Raw genomic sequence first — 20,621 nt, 5'->3', positions numbered from 1 at the left:
TCAGGTATGAGCTGTGCTTCCAAATGTATTGCTATATATACTCACAAGGCCGCTCCTAACAGACACATTGCACAGCAGCCTGTTCGTTTGCTGCATGATGCATTGTTCTTCACTGTTGGTTCCAGTATTTTTCTTCCTGTGCAGTGTACAGTCAACTGCAACTCTACATTGCTAGCATGACTGACTATTCATTAGTGGTGTGTAATGAATGTGACCAAAGAAAAAGAACGCGAAAATGTGTTCTTCATTTTTCATTACCTGTTTTATTTTGCATGGTATGCTGTTCAGAATATGAGAGAGCTAATAATGGTCAGGAAAGCAGTACTAAAAATTACATTTAATGAGTAACGGTCAGTACCATTGCTTTATTAAATGCACGTTACTAACACGTTGGTAATCTCATTCTAGGTAACTGCACCGCTGTGCACCAACCGTCCTCGGTAAACATGGTTGTTGCCCCAACACGTACTGGAATACTGGTGTAGTGAATACTGGTGTACTGGAATAGGGCAATGTGTCGTCCGGTGGCCAAAACGTGCCTCATTCTGCGATGACGACCGGGGGTGCTGGAGCACGGATGGATGGATGTTATGAGTGTCCCCTTTGTAACGGGGCGGTGGGTTGCGCCACCAAGCTCTTGCTATTATACGGCCTAATGTCCTTACCAGGTTAAACAATAAATAATAATAATAAAAAAACACTATGAACTCCCACAACCAAATATTCTGATCCCCTATTGCGAACTGTGCTTTTGTACGTCTCCGTTTTTTGTCGTTTCCCTACTTTTCTTCCACCAATCCTCCAATCGCCTCTTACTAATCCCTATTGCAGACATATTTACTTTTCCACTGCTCTCGCTGAACCCAAGGACTTCAAGGAGGCCAGTGATGTGTAAACCGAACGCTGGGCAGACATCTTCACATTCTATTAAAACATGCTGCATCGCTTCCCCAGCTTTACCGCAGCAAGCACATGCTTCTTCTTCCTTCTTATATCTCGCTTTAAAGGTGCGTGTTCTAAGGCATCCCGATCTCGCTTCGAAAAATAATGAGCTTGCCTTTGAGTTATCATAAATTGTTTCTTTGCTAATTTCGTTTTTTCCTCTTAGTAGTTATTCATGGCAGGTTTCTTTTCCATTGCCGCCACCCATGAGATTATTTCAGCCTCTCTGACTTTCCGCTTGACATTTTTTGTTGCTATGTTGCCTACCCTACAGGCCGCATACCTGCTGGTAAACTTCCTAGTTCTTTTCCTCCACTGTGAATCAATGTTTTGCCTGTACAGATAAAGACCTCACCTCGCTGCAGTAGACCTCACGCTGGTCTACTGCAGCGCCACCTGTCGCTGCAGTTTGGAGCCACCGCTGGCAAGAGGAAAAATAAAGGTGCAAAACAGGGCCTCCGGGATTCGTAGTTATGGTTGTCGCGGAGGTTATGCATATACGCACGGAGCTCGCTGATTGCTTGCTGTGGTCTTTCCTGCCGCGTTCGCACATTCTTTATGTGCACGGGAAGCGCTGGATTTGTAAATATCTCTGTGTGTGTCTGTGCGTGTGCGCGCGTTTTTTTTTTCGTTTTTTTTTTTCAGTGAAACCTGGCGACCACCTTTCTGGCTGATGCAACATGAAAGGAATCCCATGCAATCCACCAAGCACAGTGCAGGTGCTCCTTCCGGGCTTTTTATAGTTGTGTTTGGAAATACTAAAAAGATATGCGTGCTTACCGAATGGAACGAGTAGACGAGTGTTTGTTTTCTGCAACCGAAACGCTGAGCAGACGATTGGGAACACTGCATGATATGTGGTTGGAAACGTGCAAGCTTAGATGCCGTTTTGATGTATCCTAACAGTTTGTAGCGTTTATTTTTTGTGAATCATATTAATTCCAATCGTTTTAAGAGCGTTTTAGTTCACAAATGCAGAAAGCTTTGCACATGGTTAAATTTCGCGCGCTAGGCACGCCGGCCGCTCGCAGCGTTTTCTGGTGGCGTCATTGCAGAAGCGTCCCCCCGGTTCTCTCGTTGTTTTGCTTTATGGATGATACACTGCCCCATTTCAGTACACCATAACACGGGCGACACGCGTAAGAATAGTCGCATAAACCTTTATTAAGTTCATCAGACGATACTGCGATCAAACAACAGATCAGAGTTTGGCTACCAGCCAGCGCTACAACTCGATAACCGAAAGTGTGCAATTTTTGTAAAAGCAGCTAAAAAATGCCACCTGTTTTGTGTATTGCTCTATCTGTGTTGGCGTCAATCTTGCTCTGCTTTTACCACGTTGCGTAATTTGAATGCAAGGGAATCCAAGACCGGCCAATAGCCGCTTAGCGCTGCGCCCGACCGGTGAGGTTATGCGCATGTGGTAGCGTGCATTTCGGAAATCATGTCGACAACAGAGAAAGCGCTGCAAGTTCTGCGGTATCTGCCTCGTGTGAAAATATCCAATCTTCGTGACACGCCTGGCAGCAATTATGTAACCCAGAGTATGCTGACAAGAGGACCGCGGCTGCGCCCATTCTGGAAGAAAGATGGTGCAAAACACCACATGAGTTGGCCCCGCCTGGGCTTTGAAGGAGGCCAAACGCCGTTTTATCTGAAGATCCCCATGGAAAACTACAACGAAAAGCATTTCCTTCGCCGTCAATACCCTCCGATGTCTCTGAAGCAGCTGCAGCTCCTTATCGATCTCGGACGCGTCGACATTACGCGGCCCATAGACCTGGCTGACCTGTGCAACACAAAGCTGTATTTCTTGGACCCCCGCGACCGCCACTTCGGCGTCCACTTGACTTCCGAAGGCATGGATGATTTCAAAGCCAAAGTAAGTGGACCGCACTCATCCGTTCGAAACAAGCATTCTACCTCCGCAATTTTTTTCGCTGTTTTTCAGTACGGTCTTCAGGACCACTGGAAAAGCTGGTAATGCAGGGGTGGTGGTATTCTGTAAGTGTCCACGTAGTGGACATGTGGGACATGTGCATCTCGGTTGGCTGACGGCGCCTGTCTCCTTTAGGCGTGTACCCCAGCCCAGCCAATCATAACATCAGAGCAGACGAAATGGACATGTCCACGCACAGACACTTACAGAATCACCCGCCCCCCTCCCACAGGTATTGCAGACATTGTATTTTTTTTTCATGTTCTGCTTTATTTTAAACGAAATTGTTGGGGATCAGTCAGGCTAAAAGCTGTTACAAACAGCTCGAGAGTGCCAAGGGGCCCGTCTTGACAGCATTAGACTCTTATCATAGGAATGCATTACATAGTTGATTGTGTAACTAATGAAATATAGCCTAAGACGCAAAGCAGATTACAAAACAATGATACAGCTACTAAAAGAGCAAATATGTTTAATAACATAGAAAAAAGTCCTGATTGTCATAACGTTGCCTAACAGCAGGTATAGTGTTTACATGAGTCTATCTTGAAACACACCACATGCATAAAGAATTTGCATGTACAAACGTGCGAGCAGTTATGAATACTTGTAGAACACAGGGAGGAAGGCATTGTTGGTCACTACACATGTGTAGGATGCTCAGCATACCGCTCACTACTGTTATCTGTACGTCAACTCCCGCACCCTTAGGAAGTGGATAATAATCTCGAAAACATGACTAAAGCCTTTTCACTGTTCACCTGACTAACAGCTTATATTGACTTTCGTGCAAAGCTTCAGAGGCACAGCGGATGCACAAGTTACCCACTCATTGTATATGATAAGCATCAGCGATTTTGCCTGGTATCTGTCATCATAGTTATGCCAAATAAATCCTTCTCTGAAAACTTCGGAGTACACTCTTTGCAATACAAGGTAAGATTGAAGCCAGTAAAAGGTTTCAAACTGTTGCAGTGTTTGTGCAGCTGAGTGGCATCTCGACACCTATAGTTCTTTGTGCCTTTTCTGAAATGAACAGATACCAACTTGCCGAGGTTGCTACCATTCTCAGCTTTGTGTCATTGAATGGTTCATCAAGCTCTCAAATGTAAATTTTGATTGCCAATCTGTTGGGTAAATTTTGAGTGAATTCTGCTTCACCCTTCTCGTATTTAATCCTTGGCATCCTCAAAGCCCTTGAATTGCCCTTGAGCGAGAAGAACCAGAGGAACTGAGGGGCACACTTGACACAGTGTACGAGGGCTTATTAACCAGTTGTCTGCTCTTAAGATCATGCACTACATGGCACCCGCATTTCAATCAATGTTCCAGTTCTGCTTCCATGAACATGAGTGGTGCAGGCTAACATTCCAAGGGTTAAGTTATAGACACATGTGCAAAAAAGGGGATGGAGGAACACGCGCCACCTTATCTCTCTTGGCAGAGCACACCATATGTGTAATTTGGAGGTTGTGAGTACTGCTCCCACCAGTGGCAAACTGTCTTCCCTTCCCCCTTTTCTCCCTTCCTTTTACTACAAATGTTACGTTTATCACAAGTTTAACCCTCATGCATGAATAATCATACATTTATTTAAAAAAAAAAAGTTAATTTTCCTAATGCTTTCCGTGACCTTATATGGTTGTTGAAAGCCCTGTGAATTTCAAGTCAAATATGCGGTTCTAATTGTTATACACACACGCTCAGTGGACAGGCTCTGAGGCGAGCATCCACCTCTGGGTGTAGTTATTTCGTGCTGAATATGCTTTGCTCATGCAGCCACCAGAAAGTGTGGTCACTCCCACCATAGCATTAAAAGCAGTTGTTGAACAGCTGGTCATCAGTGTAAAAGAGTAATCACATTTTCTCAAGTTACTTTGGTTGCATTTACTGTGTGCCTGTGAACTCTTAATCAGTCATGGTTATTATTTTTTGAACCTTCACAAGTTTTTTTCTATTCAACATTCTGTTTTTGTTCTGCAGTTCTAGATTCATTTGAATATTTTATGTGTGATCAAGTGAAGTTGTTGCTGCTTCTTTTCTGGGTGTACCAATAAGCTTGACCTCTTTGAATTTCATCATCTGCTTAACATAATCTGAAGTGGTAATCAAACTTCGAAGTCGACTGCATTTTTGTAAACAGCATGCATGGCCTTACAAAACCTTAGCTTCGCATTGGTGGCATGCTCAGATTTGTCTGAGAAGCACTTATAAAACTTAGGGTATGGATTGGCATAACTGACAATGCCTCCTTGTGTAAGCATTTTCTCTCAGTTAACCCAACTTCTTCATGATGGCCTCATAGTGTCAGATATTCTTTATATCTTTGTATCTGAGTAAACCTGCACAGGCTGATTTCCTTCTCTTTTTTTTTTCCGCAATACAATTGCATGCACTGTGCTGTAGTGACTGGTTACAGTGCAGCAATTTGGTTGCTTGCAGTTTCGTTCATTTCTTGAACAGCTGTGTCTCACTGTTGTCCCTTGGCACACATTGTGGTACTTCATCAACCTTCAAATCTGCGAAACGAGAACTAAGCAGTGTTTCCATCTCGAAAGTTGCACTTAGGCTATCTATTTTGTTTTTCCAGATGTTTAGATGTGTGCTTTATAATAAACTGAATGTTAGTGACACCTACCACTCCTGTGCCATCTGCCACCAGAATGTCGTACCAGGACTATGTCAGTTAAGCTCTTGCTTTTGTGCAGGCCAAGGTGCAATCGTGACTCTGCTCCAACTTTCACACGTTGCTCTTTGTTTCTGTGCAGGTGAACATTGAGGTTCAGCATGCCAGAGAGCCTGTAATTGCTGCCATTGAACGCAATGGAGGCACCATCACCACAGCCTACTTCGACATACAGAGCGTCACAGCCCTCATGAATCCTGTAAAGTTCTTCAAAGAGGGTCGCCCCATCCCAAAGCGCCAACTGCCGCCAGAGGATGCCATTCGTTATTACAGCGACCCAGAATTTCGTGGCTACCTGGCCGATCCACAGGAGGTGGCCAAGCACCGATTTCTCCTGGCACAAAAGTATGGCTACGAGCTGCCGGACTTAGAGAGCGATCCTGATCGTGAGATGTTGAAAGAGCGCAAGGACCCACGTCAGGTTTTCTATGGACTTCAACCAGGCTGGGTCGTAAACTTGAGAGATAAGGTTATTCTTAGGCCAACTGACCCAGAGTACAAGGAATACTACAATATCTGAGTGCCAAGTGTAGTGCATAATAGCTTTTTAAATGCTGCCTAGGCACAAAAATTTGTTAGCCATGTGTAGAGATGCCTATTCATTGTCACCTTGATATCAGTTTATTATTGCAGTCAATTAGTATGCCTTAGATGTCTGTTTTTCCTTTTAATGAGTGCAAAAAAGATCTGTAAGATGCATGGTTGCATCTCTAGGAAGGCTTTGCCTGAACCTGTTGAGTTGAATATGAAATAGTGTTGCACTTTTCTGTGTATACTAGCTGGTCTTGCTATTAAGCTTGTAATTTCATGCACATTTTTTCTGCCAGGCTACTGTTGGTAATGCCATGAAAAAAGTTGATAATGTTAAGAACAGTACTAATAAAGCAATACTTGATATTTTTGTTTCATCTTGTTTTATAATTTGCACAAAGAAGGAATGCAATTAATTTTGAAGTCATCAAGTATAGAATAAGTTTCATTGGTAGCTTCCTTCTTAAGGTACACATTACTTTCGTCACCATGCCTCTGATGTCTGTTTTTATCAAGCTCCATTGACTGAAATAGCTTTTAACCTGGTTACTTATGTTCGCTACCTTTTATCAGTCTTGCCTTCGTTATGATGATTTGTTTTCATTCGTAGTTACTGAAGTTAGCTCATTACTGCTTTATTTCACACTTTTTGAACAAGCTGCACACGATAAAAACTAGTGTTAAAAGATGAAACATTTTGATCATCACCATTGAACAGGAGCTTCAGACAGCTCCTTATGGCACTACTGAGGATGTTGCTTTGAGCAGATCTTCTGAATTTTCTGTAAGGCTTATGGAATGTGCCAAAACAAGACAGCAAAACAAGTCAAAGAAGTGGACAGTACCCCTACATTTCATTGAGATGGAACGAAAATGTATTTCTTAACTTTGTACCCTTAGCTCACTTGGGACAAACTGCTACATGTTGCAAAAAATGTTTGCTATGAGATTATTTCATACTAATCATACTTACCCGTAATACAGTCTATAATTTGTATTCACAACGAAGTGCGCAAGTTATGCATGTCATGTGTTGCTACAGGTGCTATATTTTGCATATTTACACCATATTTATCATAATGTTACAAGTGTTTAGTGCTTCTTGTTCAAAATTCAGCTACTAAGATTGCCATGATGCCCTGCATGGAATGTACAGAAGGACATCGCTCAATTAGTTTGCTCTTGCAGCTACTTGGCATTCCATTGAATGGTCCAAATGCCCACTCGTCGCAAGTGATGACTTGAGCTACAAGCTGGTTTTGAACCATGGACAGGCAACACCTGTGAATCCCATGCTACGAAGGTGTTTTTAAGTTTCCTGCAAGAAACTGGTCCCAATGACATACTGTGATCAGTTTTCAGTATGCCTGATTGTGTTTGTTGTGCAATGTAGTGTGCCCTGTATGTCATTCCACATGTCATACATCATGACATGTAGAATGATACGGCACAGACACAGATTATAGCTGCTGCAGAGCCATTTGACATCTGTAAGAGTACTATGCTGTTGTCACTGCAAAGTGGTTCGAATCCACCGAGAACACGAGCATTTGTCCTCGTACAAGGAGCAAGTTGTAAATCCTGATGTGAAGCTTGAGCTACAACCTTTGTTTGAGAACTATGGGCCAATATTCAAGCTGTACCAGTGGGCAGTGGCGACGTGGGAATTCAGGTTTGAACTTGTGTGTTATCAGGACTGACGTTACTTTTGCATTTTTGTATGGGCAGTATTTAATATCTGATAATTCCCAATGAAATGAAATCAATCGCACCCGCCGTGGTTGCTAGTGGCTATGGTATTGGGCTGCAAAGCACGAGGTTGCGGGATCAAATCCTGGCCGCAGCGGCCGCATTGCGAAAACACCCATGTACTTTGATTTAGCTGCATGTTACAGAAACCCAGGTGGTCCAAATTATTCCGGAGTTGCCCACTACAACGTGCTTCATAATCAGATTGTGGTTTTGGCACGTAAAACGCCATAATTTAATTGTTTTCAATGAATCGTTAAGGATGGGATTGCTCTGCCAGAGCTGAAGATTTACGACTAGCTGCGCCAAATATGTAAAATTGCCTCAAATTGCACTCGTGCTGCTCCAAAAAGTCGCAGGCCTGCGCAGCACAGGCAGCACAGTTGCAGCGCAAGCTGGAGGAGCGACTCTATAGGAGCTCCAATTTCGGCACCACGCACTACAGGGTCTTTGTGGCAAAGTCCATTTACGTTGTTTGCACGAGAACGATCTGAACTGTCTGCCCAGTGTGGACAGTGAGCTGTGGCTTGTGCCACGGCTTTGTTCTGCTCTCTGCACACTTGTCTGCTCAGCCCGATGTTGCCTGGTTGCAGCCACACGCGTAGCTCTGCGATTCGCTTCTTCAGCAGCGGTTCAAACCTTGCGATGAGGCGCCATAACGTGTACTCAAGAGTAAGCACAGATATTTAGACTATGTGGTGCACATGTCACATTCCTTGACCCGTGGCACGATACATTGCTGTTGATGATGATGATAGTTTATTGGCATCCCCTTCGAAACGGGATGGTGACAGATAGTAGCTTAGCCTTCTTGAGTTAACAACCAGGTCCACCTACATGCTACAGGCAACTGCTATAAGCAATTGTTACATGTCGGGACACCTGGTGCAATGCAACGGAACTGCAATGCAAAGTTTGTAGGTACCGACGCTACGCGGCACGCACGTCAAATGATAATGGCATTCCCTTTCAAATGGGATGGTGAAAAACAGTCACCTAGCCTGCTTAAACTAATCAGGTATGCCATACATGTTTCTCATTACATCAATATTTATATATCTTCATAATCTTCTTCCTCAAACCTTCTTTAACTCCCTTGTACCGCTACCTGTGCATCTGCTACATGGCGTTCTACCTGGTTAATGATACACAACAGCAATATACAACTGCAACTGCAATATGCCACTGCAATGTAAAATGTGCACTTATCGACGCTACATGGCATGCATGTCACATCACGTGTCACATCACGACATGTTTATGGGGCATTTTTCCGCTGCATGCCAGCAAGCGCTGGCGTGGCTCAGTGTCTCTTTCGTCCTTTATCAATATGAAACGTGGTGCAACTTGCTGAAGAAACAAGTGGCACACCGATGGACCACCTTTCTATACTCAACGAAACAAATTTGTCCTTGATGTTCGCTCCCACGTAGAACACCAGATAAACGTGGCAAAGATTCGATGAAATTTTTGAATGTGCTTACGTGTACAATACAGTGCCTGCAGAAGATGCATAATTTTCGCAGGAAGAAAAACGTTGCAGATAATGGCACGTGCAAAAATCTACCATTCATGGCCACCCCATGCTTCGGCCATCGCACGCATTTCAACCGTTTTTTTCGAGCCAGAGTGATTCATTCTCACGATACCTATCCAAAGGTACCCCCGGGTAAGTGCTAGGTGTTGTTTCTTTAAAACCATGTTAACAGTTTCTATGCCTGATTTTTCTTGTTTCTTCAGCCATTGGCCCTCATTGCACAATTTCACTGTTCTTGTGCGAAGTTGTGACGTCCTATCTGTTCCTTAGGGCAAGATTTTCCCTTGAGTACCTCTCCTACATAAAAAGAGAGCGTCTTATGAAGGATCTTATTGAGAGTGTGTTCCCTGCACCATTGTATTGGTTAATGTTTCAGGAAGGGGCCTGGGCAACGCTTACTTAAAAGGGTTAAAAACATGTGGATACTGGCAAATGTTAAAACATTTTTCTTCAAGCTTCATGCAGGCACCTTGCCTGTTAAAACGTGGTTAGAGGAAAGAGGGATTTATGTGCCATGGGGAAGCAGATGCTTTCTGTGCAACAAAGCTGAAATGATCGAACATGTTTTCATTGATTGTAATAATGCCATATTCATAGTAAAATATTTTTGCGCACACAATTGACAAGGACACAGTGAAGGGGGACACACGAGCGTGTCCTTGTCAATTGTGCGCGCAAAAATATCTTGCTATGAATTCGTACCAACTCGTCCAACTATCAGTTCTGCTGCAATGCCATATTCTTTTGGGATATATTACAGAAAGCTTTAAAAATAGACCTACCCCTCAATCCACATTACGTTGGTTTTTTTACCACCTGAACGCGATTTTGAACAGGGACGTTATCTTTTTTACTCAGGCTGCATGCAGTCTGGCATAATCTGTTAGCGTATAGACTGTGATGTTAAAGGCCAATCTGTGAATATATTGTGGAAATGGTTGTGAAAGTATGTGACGTGTACAAGACGATTGACTGTGATGAAGATGTGGTGTCAATGGTTGATACTTTAACACACATAAAACGAGTGTGATCTATGATCACAAATTCCTTTGAGCATAGGCGCCGACTACGGTGGAGCTGCGGGGCTCGAGCCCCCTCCAGAGCATTCCCTGGGGAGGGGGGCTGAGCCCCCCCCCCCTCGGGCGATGCTGAAGCACACCCCCCCGCCTCCACGCACACACCTAAAGTGCCATTACCAGAGCTTTGTCACCCACATCATTTGAGGTTTCTTTCGACTTTTGTCGGCCTTTCTCACTTGAAATTTGACTGGGGATAGTAGCATACTGCATCATTGTTGGTGCGGACGTGCATGGCGTTTAATTCATACTTTCGCTTTATTCTGCAAATCCTGACAATAGGAGGACACGCACATTAAAAGTACTAGCGGCGGCTGCCTCATCCGTATTTTCTCACTTCAACATGGTTTTAAATTTCCACTGTAAACACCAAGCACATATACAATGTATTTAAATATACATACAGGGCAAAGTTTATTATAGTATTTTTTGAAAGAGATGGAGGTACCCAATTAAAGATTATTTCTAAAGGTATGGATAGCCTATGTCTAGAGAATCAATCTGTTGCTGTATGTTCACCACCCTTCAAATTGACTTGCGTGCTTTTTTTTGACCATGAAAAAAAACTATACACTTCAGTGACCCCTTCGGCAGTCATTTATCAATGGCGTGTGAAATGCACATGAATGTTGTGCGTCTCAGTATTGCTTCTCTTTCCAGTATAGCAATACTAACGACTCACGAAAAAAAATCATTTCTAATAATTTACAACATTTACTAGGGATGGAAACTTCGTCAGTTGCATGCAGAGGTCATAAATATATACAGGGTGTCCCAATTAACTATCATGCACCAAGATTTAAAAGAAAGAGCAATGCATTATTCGAAGTAAACCTAGTGCATATTGTTTACAGCACAGTGAAGTAGCTGCCAATAATTTTTTCGTTACTGAAATTTAATTAGGTAATTGCAATTAATTACCTAACTCGAGACATACTATCCTAATTATCAAAGTGTCAATGAGGCATTTGAAGGCACAGCCTAGGGACATCTAACTGCGGTATTTTCAGCTATTTTTTTTTTCCAAGTGATAAATGAACCCTCGCGAAATATGGAAAATACCATGTGAGTGTGCACCCACCCGGATCATAAAGCAGTGCCCTCGAACAGGCTCCCTCTGAGTTATCCAGAACGAAACAAAGGAAATAAAGAAAAGACATCATGATCGAGCTATTGCCTTACCTGCCGCGCCCCATTCGAAGTAGCATGTCACATTTGGTGTTAGATGGAAACAAGCTGGCATAGCTGTTGTCTTAGCGTAGATAAATTGTACGGATGTCTTTTTTTTTTTTTTGCCACAAAACCTATCACGAAAAAAGTAAATTGCCAACGTCGGTGCAAAGGTTTAAAGGTGTGTTTTGTTTCGTACCAGTCGCCATGTCTTTCTCTAATGAGCAGAAGGTAAACATGATCCTTGCTTTGGGATCTGCAAATGGCAACAAGAGGAAGGCCGTAAATATATATATATCGGTCATGGAAGTGTGGCAGTAGACCAAACGGGTCGACTATCATCAGAAATTATGAAAACATGAGACCAACCAACAGCTTCAAGTAACAGCGGCGGAGGACTCCATCTTTGAGTCCTAACCTACGCATAGATGAAACATCATGTGCTCAGATGAAGCCAATTTTCGCAGAAACGCTGATGTAAATTTGCATAATGCATATTATTGGAGGGACTCCAATCTACAATGGGTAAAGCGCAATCGGCACCAGTACCAGTGGTCGCTTAATGTGTGGTTCGGAATTTACGCTGGTGCTATAATCAGTTCCATCTTCTTCGATCACACACTGAATGAGCAGTGTTACGTGAACGAATTGCTTGAAGGAGTGGTGGATGAGTTTCTCAGCGAAGTCCCACTGTCTTGTCTTTCACTTCTGTGGTATCAGCAAGGTTGGGCACCCGCACACTGCAGCAGCCGAGCACGAAACTGGCTGGATACGACTTTTCATGTGCAGTAGATTGGAAGGCACGGGCCTGTAAATTGGTCGGTTAGGTCACCTAACCTCTCCACTCGATTTCTTTCTTTGGGGTTGTGTGAAAGATGGTGCGTACATGATCAAGACGGATGTCAAATTAGCTCAAGGCAAGGATAACGGATGCCTGCCATAGAATTCAAGCGTCGATCATCAAGAAAGCCACTGAAGATGTCATAAAGCAGACTCAGTGCTGCGTAGCTGCAGAAGGAGACCTATTTGAACACGTATTTTAGGCAGAAGCTGGTATTCAACAGGGCGTACGAATTCATCGATAATAAGGGCAAACTGAAATCTGATGTTTTTTTGCTCTTTGTGCAGGCATCCCGATTGCCAATTCGGCTTATTTAGAAGTGGTATATGTTTTTTCTTGAACGCTCGGTTTCGCCATTTCTGTACACGCGAGTCGCTTCTTGGTCTATTTGTTTCGTCTTTATTTTTTGGCACGAACCTGTTCTTGCAGCGCACATACACTTTCATGGAAAATAGAACCGTCACTTTAATTTGGTTTCTGGCACGAAATATAGCTGTGCACGCACTATTTCGATGCGGCACCGGAATTTTGAAACATTCCACGCCTATTCCATTGCTTTTTGCATTTCGTGTATAGTCAATGCCGCGCTTCAGCCTCCTTATCAAGGGGCTTTTGTTATCTATGTGATCAGACAGCCTTGAGAGATGGACAATAAGTGTATCCTAGAAATGAGAGGAAGGAATAGCTGCGAAACGCGAAACCTGCTGTTGGTGCTCCTTCCGCACCATTATCAAGGTGATGCGTTGTCTCTTCGGGTTTGCGACAGGCATGCAGTTGCTTTCAATCAGCATATTTGAAGGCGCTGTTTTCTGATGCAAGTGGGAGCGCAGTCACATGGTATTTTTCATATTTTGTGATGTTTCTTTGCCAGTCGGAAAAAATTGAATGCAATTAGTATGTCACTGAGAACAACCCAATTAGATGTCATTTGGGGGTGCCTACAAATGTCCCATTGACAATTTGATAATTAGGACAGTACTTCTCGAGTTAGATAAATAATTGCAATTACTGAAATAGATCTCAGTATCCACAAAATTACTGGCGGCTGGAGTAACTAACACTACTGCTCTTCTTTTTAAGTCTTGGTGCATGATAGTTGGAGCACCCTGTATAATTCACTCAGTAACCGAAATGACGCCAAGCTGGATTTACTTGAAATCAGAATCAACAGCAGTCATGCATGCGCAGCAGCGCTTATATTTGGACTCACAGAAAATGAAGGGAGAGAAGGAGGCTGCAGTTCTGCCGGAAAGGCGAAGCAATATTAGTGATAGCCAAGTACTATACGACAATTACACAAAGGAAGATTACACCACTGAGAGCAGCCAGATTCTTGGTGGTGCAAGAGGACTTGGCCTGTGAAACTGTACTGTCTCCTACTATGAGGTCTTGTACATTCCCGTATTCTGCAACAGGTGATATATACATATATATATGGGGTTCGGGAAGCTGGACGCCCCCCCCCCCCCTCCGGAAAAATGAAAACTTTCTGCCTATGCCTTCGGAGGCTTGTAGCCAAGCTGGAAATAAATAAATAAAAAAAAAAACTGGTGTGGCTCAGTGGTAGAGTAGCTAATTTCCACGCAGCGGGCCTGAGTTCGATCCCTGCGGGAACTGCTTTTTTTTTCTCATTTCCAACGATAGCTGCGACGGAAACGGGTGGCGGCGATGGCAGACACCATTATCACCCGAAATGGATGTTGGAATGAGCTCATAACGGCTTACACTGTAAAACATGTAGTGTGACAACCAAGGGTTCATGTTCAGGCCAGTTTTATTAGAAAGTGTTCTTTAGAAAGTGTATGAAAGCGAGTTTTCTTAGTTTCATCCTCAGCATGTCAGGAGCTGCCATAGGAGCTACCATCCAGCCTGCGATTCGCTGCATTCGTGTGTGATAATGCACAACAATCTACTGCACTCTGTTAGTGTGTCCGTGAACCTATGTACACCTTTCGTCTGGACCTATCAATGGCATACCTTCAAACTTATCCCATGAATTAATGAGAACTTCTTGCTGGGCAAGTTGGTATTGATTCATTATACCTATTCTTAAAGCACCAGAAAACCACACACAACTCACACGAGAGAACAACAGGACAGAGCACTCTCGTTCTCTCTTGTGTGCTGTGCGTGTTTTTCTTTTTTTGGCGCCTTAAAAATAGGTATAATTATCCCATGAGACACCAATGAACACACAACAAACATACAACAGAAGGCACACATTCAATCTCCGAATCCTGCCAGCGGGGCTGACAAACCAAGTGCCATGCTCTGCTGTAAGCTCGGTCACCTTGCATTGGGAAATAGCTTTGTTCCTTTAGAAATGACTTTTCAAGCAGTGACTGTTAATGCTTATTCAAATCATTCAATCTGTTTTTTTAACTCGTCTATGATTGTTTCATTTACAATGTCGTGAATGCATGGGGTGGGGGTGCGTGTATGCGTTATAGAATGCAAATACTAAAGTTTCGAGAGGGTTGCGTGTCACTTGCCAGGAACATTGTGGCAGCATACAAACCACTCTATTAGAGCCTAATGACATACAGTTTAAGTTGTTTGAAGTGCCCGTCACCTGAAGTGCCTATCATTGATTTGAAATACAGCTCACTTTGTTCTAGCTTCATGCTACGTCTTAGCACCTGTGGAGCCATAAATTAGTTGAAATAAAGCATAGTTCAACTAAAAAGTGTTTTACTACAAAGCTGTGCTGCAATATGCGAGTTACTGCATTGCAACGTTGCTAAAAGCACTTGAATCATGCTACTACTGGCCTCACTGCAAATTTTTAGCAAAGGCCAAAGTCCATTCTATCTGGTAAGCATTATCAAGCAGAACACGGCTGATTTTCGCATCGACTTCGGCCTTTATTTATATTGTTACGCGCGAAGGAGACCGTTTTTAACCCTTACGGATGAAGGGGACCGTTTACTTTAGGTCGCGAAGGTGAGTGCAAGAGCGGCCAGCTGGTTAATCAACGCAGCGTCGTTCTCTTCTTCCTTCCTCTACTCGGGACCGCAATCACGTTCACCGGTCTTCATTTTCTTCATGCGTAACAATATTTATGACCTATTACTCAACATTGATAAATTTCAGGGATTGTACCAACCTGGTCTACAGGACCTCGTGCACTGATTGAAGTTAAAGCAAAGTTAATAACAAAGGTTAGAGCGCTAAGCAGACGAGGACGAAGTGAGACACAAATGACACATACAGGTGTTTGTGCCTCACTTTGTCCTTGTCTGCTTAGTGCTGTAACCTTTGTTTTTAAGTCATGAACCAACTAGCCCAGCAACAAGTTTTGTTAAGTCATAGTTAATACATTGAAGTCAGCTTTTAATAACGGTTGAAGTCTTTAAAATTCCAGAGACTTAATCCTAAAGAAAAGAAAGAACCACTGCAAAAAAAATTTGATTGTGCGGCCCACTGTAGCAGCACAACTGGTGACTGAGCAGGTCAGAGCGAATGCCAAAATGTTTCTATGCCCTGCTCCCACATGACCACCTTCTGCATCATGACGCCGCATCACAATATGTTTCAGAATAATGCTACCATGACTGTCACATGCCTTTAGTTTTGTGGTGTGGAGGGTGCAGCACCAGCATGCTACATTCTATGTCAGGCCCTTCATAGTCATTTGTGAAAAATATTGGTGGTCTTGAAGGCCAGCAGCCACAAAATCCTAGTTTCAGATGGTGTAGATATGGAACTGCCTCCATTGTGCAAAATTTTACACTTGAAATACAAGTGGATGTGTATCAGAAGGCTAGCAAAAGTTAACATTTTTGATAACGAAACTGGGCAAAAAAAAAAGAGCACCTCTATTACCACTCGTCATAAGTGATGCTTGACTCGGAACACACGACTCCTTGACATGACCTCCGAGATTGGGCGCCACCCATGGCATGCTGGGACTTTCGTCATGTCTGCTATCTACCAGGTGCATATATTGTCTGCTTTGGTGCTCTTTAAAGGCTGCTTAAGAAAATTAGGCAATTACCAGCCCTGCAGCTTTGCGAAGATAGCTTGAGTAGTAAATAAGTACTATTCATTTGTTACCAACTTTACCAAAGTCAAATTTCGTTCCATGGTGTTAGGCTGCTGAGCGCGAGGTCGCGGGATCGAATCTCCGCCACGGCGGCCGCATTTCGATGGGGGCGAAATGCAAAAACACCTGTGTACTTAAATTTAGGTGCACGTTAAAGAACCCCAGGTGGTCTAAATTTCCGGAGTCCCCCACTACGGCGTGCCTCATAACCAGAAAGTGGTTTTGGCACATAAAACCCCATAATTATTATTATCAAATTTCGTTGCAGTTGGCCTTTAATAGAGAATGCCACTTGGAACTACTCTGCAGGCATAGAAAGGCTGCGATTTGTCATAGAATTCTGCTTCATTGAAATTCAACACTGTTACTGAGTGTAAGACGAAGCTTTAGCTCCGGCCTAACTCCGATGCTGCCTATTCAAATACATGTAAAATGCAGAAAAGCTTTTCTGAGATAGCCACTGGGCCGATTTTAGTGAAATTTGTTGCACTTAAGAGAGAAAGCTAAATTATAGTGGCTGTTGGAAACAGAATTTTGATTTGGGGCCTGAACTTTTTAAATAGAAATTTCAAAAGTTGGTAAGTCTGACAAAAATAGAAGCACGAAGTTGACAAATTCGTAGCTCTGACAAAGAACAGATATCACAGTTCTGTAAACTGCACTCGTTAGAGCTTTCAAAGTGAACAAATTTGATATGTCAACTTATATCTTGCGTAATATTGTTACATCATTTACAGGGATTTCGCAAAAGGCCTACTCACATATAAATGGCTTATTTTAGAGCCATGTGTAATGCAATCAATTTTGCCTGCTTTATATGTACTATTAGTTGCAATTTACAGAACTGTAATATTGTTTTTGATTGCTGAGTTACAGAGTTATAAAATTTTGATTAAAAAATTGAAGAACTGAAAATGCACTGCCATCAGTCATGCAATTTTAACTTTCTAACAAACCTCATCAAATTTGGTGCACTGATTGCTGAGAAATATGATTTCTCCTATCCCATATATTTAGATAGGAGCACCCGAGCTAAAGCTTGTTAAGTCACAATTGCCTATCCCATGGCCCTGAAGCAATCGTCAACCATTTTTTGTGATCGAGATCATATAGAAACTGCGGCATCTGGATCAGAATAGCAAAAACAAGGTCGCATTGCTCATTTGTTCTTTCCAGACAAATTTTTGTCGTAACTTTTACCTCATTTTGTTAATTCCACTTGTTGTGAACCCTCCTACCTAGCAAACATGGTTACAAGTGCACTAGACTTTAGCAGCAAGTGTTTATAAAAAAGCATTCTTGCCTTGCAGGATGCTGGGGGAACTTTTGATTTCTGTGGTAGCTGCAGGTACTTATCTGCTGCATACATGTGTGTCAGTGCATGCACATGTTTGTGTGTTAGACACATCCATGCCAGTGCATCGACTTCAGGAGCAATCAAAACAGAGTAGAACTGTGGATCAGGTGCCATAGAGACCATGTGCATTATTACTTGCGAATTCTTACTATCCATTTCTTCCTGCTTGATGCAGGTAGACCACAAGCTGCATTTGTTCTGAAGGTACTGAAGCACAGCAAGTAGGCTTATGGCATATTTGTTTATTTGCATATAGTGGAACAGTTGTGTACAACAGGACACTTACAACAGTATAATGAAAACAGTGCAACATTAGATGTCTAAAACATACAAACACCACATCTGAGTAGGTTGGGCAGTCTTCCTGGCCTTCCAGTTTGTGCTTTGTGGAAGGGAAGACTAGGAACTAGGTTAGTCCTTTTAAGGCAACAATATGTAAATTATTTCCTACAATGCTAATTGCAACAGGTGCATGAGGATTCGAGTATACTTTAACCCAGGGGCTGATTGCATCAGCGGCACACTTAACAGAAGTATCTCAGTGTTTGGAAGTGCAGAGTAGCATGTGGACTACTTCATAATTAACTTCTACTTGAAGGTTATATTTAGAGTGGGGTCACTGCTTTGTTCACTAGCATACCACATCTTGTGTCCTGTTGTTCCTACTTTGAGTCGCAGCTTGGTAGGAGCTGCATCGCAACCAAGTACTCTCCCTTCACTGCCAGGGCAGGTTTGCAAGGCATAAGCAATTCTCGAATGATCAGTCCTTTGCACCATGGGCTGGTCATAGGTATTTTCTTACCAATATACTCCAGGACCTGAAATGTAACCTAGCCAAATAGGAAAAATTAGCTATGATTGTCACTATTTGGGCATTACAGAAACTGGTAATGAATGTTTCTTTATTTTCAATCGGTACCCAAAGTGTTTGGTTAGAATAAGAAACAGTGAAAGACATTTTTTCTCATCTATAATGTAGAATAACATTTGCGCCCTGCAGCATTACAATATGCTATGACAGCAGATTCAATTGGGGTCAAGCCACTTCTCATTTTGTACACTTGCAGAACAAATTAAAATTTACCAGTATTTTGCAGGATCTGATATTTAATGTGCGTAGCAGTAATATTTGATGTGCACATCAGTACTGTTTAAGAGAGTTAAAAAGTTGTGACTGGCGTACTGTCTGATTACATGTATATATATAAAAAGAATAAGTAACTCTGTTGTGCTCTAACCTTGTGAGCCTAAAGTTCATGGAACCATTTTACTGACCTTTTTTTTAAATTCAGCTTAAACAGATGTGGGAAAAGAAAAATTTATTTCTTAGCGCTGCAGCTTGTTCCTGATAAACTGCTTATACTTAGTTCGTCGATTAATAAGACAATGTCCAAGTGCCTGATTGTGAGCCTGTGTGCATTGAAACTCGTACAGGAGCTATGTTATGCTGTAGGCTTGTCGAAGCATTTGCAGCACAAGCTAAGGAGAGCCAATAAAGCAGTGTGCCACTGCAATTACTCAGAACAAGGCTTCTGCTATTACAAACCAATAAGTGCATTGCTACTTGTTCAAAGCCATCAGACGAGTTACGTTGCATGCAAACTCTACTGACCTTGGAGTGGGAAGGAAGAAAATGGGTATATTGGGTACGTAGTGAGTGTTACTGAAAAACACTTCATACAATAAGAATCGGATATGTTGGAATATTGCTGAGTCTCTTGTGAGAGTTAAGCTAATGTCGTCTTGTGTGCCAGGCAATTGCAGCATCGCAGGAGGAGTAGTGAGAGTCATGCCGTACTTGCACTGATGCATAGTAGAGGAAGAATTATGCAAATTGGTATTCTTTTCTTTTTTTCATAGCATTCTGCTCATTGCAAATGAACTGTCCTGGACTGTGAACCAGGACTTCCACTGAGTTCATTCTTTACAATCTTGTGCACCACCTCTCTCTGATATTCTCTTGGCTTTGAGTGTTCATAATGCGCAGAATGGAGAGGAATAGCCAGAGCCACTGCTTGCTTTCTCTGTATGTTCAATGAACCAACAATATGCCTGAAGGTCTGCAACTGTTGGCTTGTAACGACCACATGTGAGCCACCTGACGACTGTGATTGGCTAATCTTTGGCCTAAATTCGAACATCTGCCCACTCTGAAAAGTAAAATTCAAATTTTGTATTGAACTTTTTTCATACATGGCTCAATTGTCACGCACTGGAATGCTCATTATGTTATTTTACCACAAACTTTATTCACCTATGCTTCCCAAGAATCTGATCCAGCGTGCCACTTCCTTGCATATTGCATGTGATGTACACACACCAAAGTGAAACTGGACAAACTTTCATGCTGGCTACTCAATTCTTGTTTGCATTCAGTGTTGTTGATGAGAAGGCTGTGCATGGAATCTGGAATGCGGGGACCCCACAGCTTCTAGAGAGCACACAAAGATGGCCCCAACAAATTGCACCAGTGATTTGAATGTATATTTGCTGTCCTCTGTTAAGAATGAATACTTTCTGAGTGCCTGTTTTGTCTGTATGTAGATGTGAGAACTGTCAACAGTATGGAGGTACGTTGCTGTTTAGTTTTGAGCACTGTCTGCTGCACTCTTGTATTTAATAAGGGCCATTGATTCATATTGTAGCATGGCAATTGGCATGGGCACAAGAGTTCGCAGTGCACAGCCTGTAACCGTCAATATTAACATGCATTTTTTTTTCCAGTTTTGGGGTTTCTACATAGTTACA

At 42.6% G+C, this 20,621-nt stretch overlaps 1 protein-coding gene across 1 annotated transcript; it reads left to right on the top strand.

Moving 5' to 3' along the window:
- The first annotated feature begins 2,315 nt into the window (after window positions 1–2,315).
- On the top strand, window positions 2,316–6,464 carry mRpL15 (mitochondrial ribosomal protein L15). Its single transcript, XM_050166519.3, has 2 exons — window positions 2,316–2,824; window positions 5,650–6,464. Exons 1-2 carry the CDS (start codon window positions 2,387–2,389, stop codon window positions 6,085–6,087), a joined length of 876 nt encoding a protein of 291 aa, XP_050022476.1. The 5' UTR covers window positions 2,316–2,386; the 3' UTR covers window positions 6,088–6,464.
- The last annotated feature ends 14,157 nt before the right edge of the window (window positions 6,465–20,621 follow it).

This window comes from Dermacentor andersoni, chromosome 1, assembly GCF_023375885.2.
Source record: "Dermacentor andersoni chromosome 1, qqDerAnde1_hic_scaffold, whole genome shotgun sequence".
NCBI classification, from domain to species: domain Eukaryota; kingdom Metazoa; phylum Arthropoda; class Arachnida; order Ixodida; family Ixodidae; genus Dermacentor; species Dermacentor andersoni.
The sequence above is the reverse complement of the archived record's forward strand: the minus strand, read 5'-3'. Positions and strand labels throughout refer to the sequence as shown.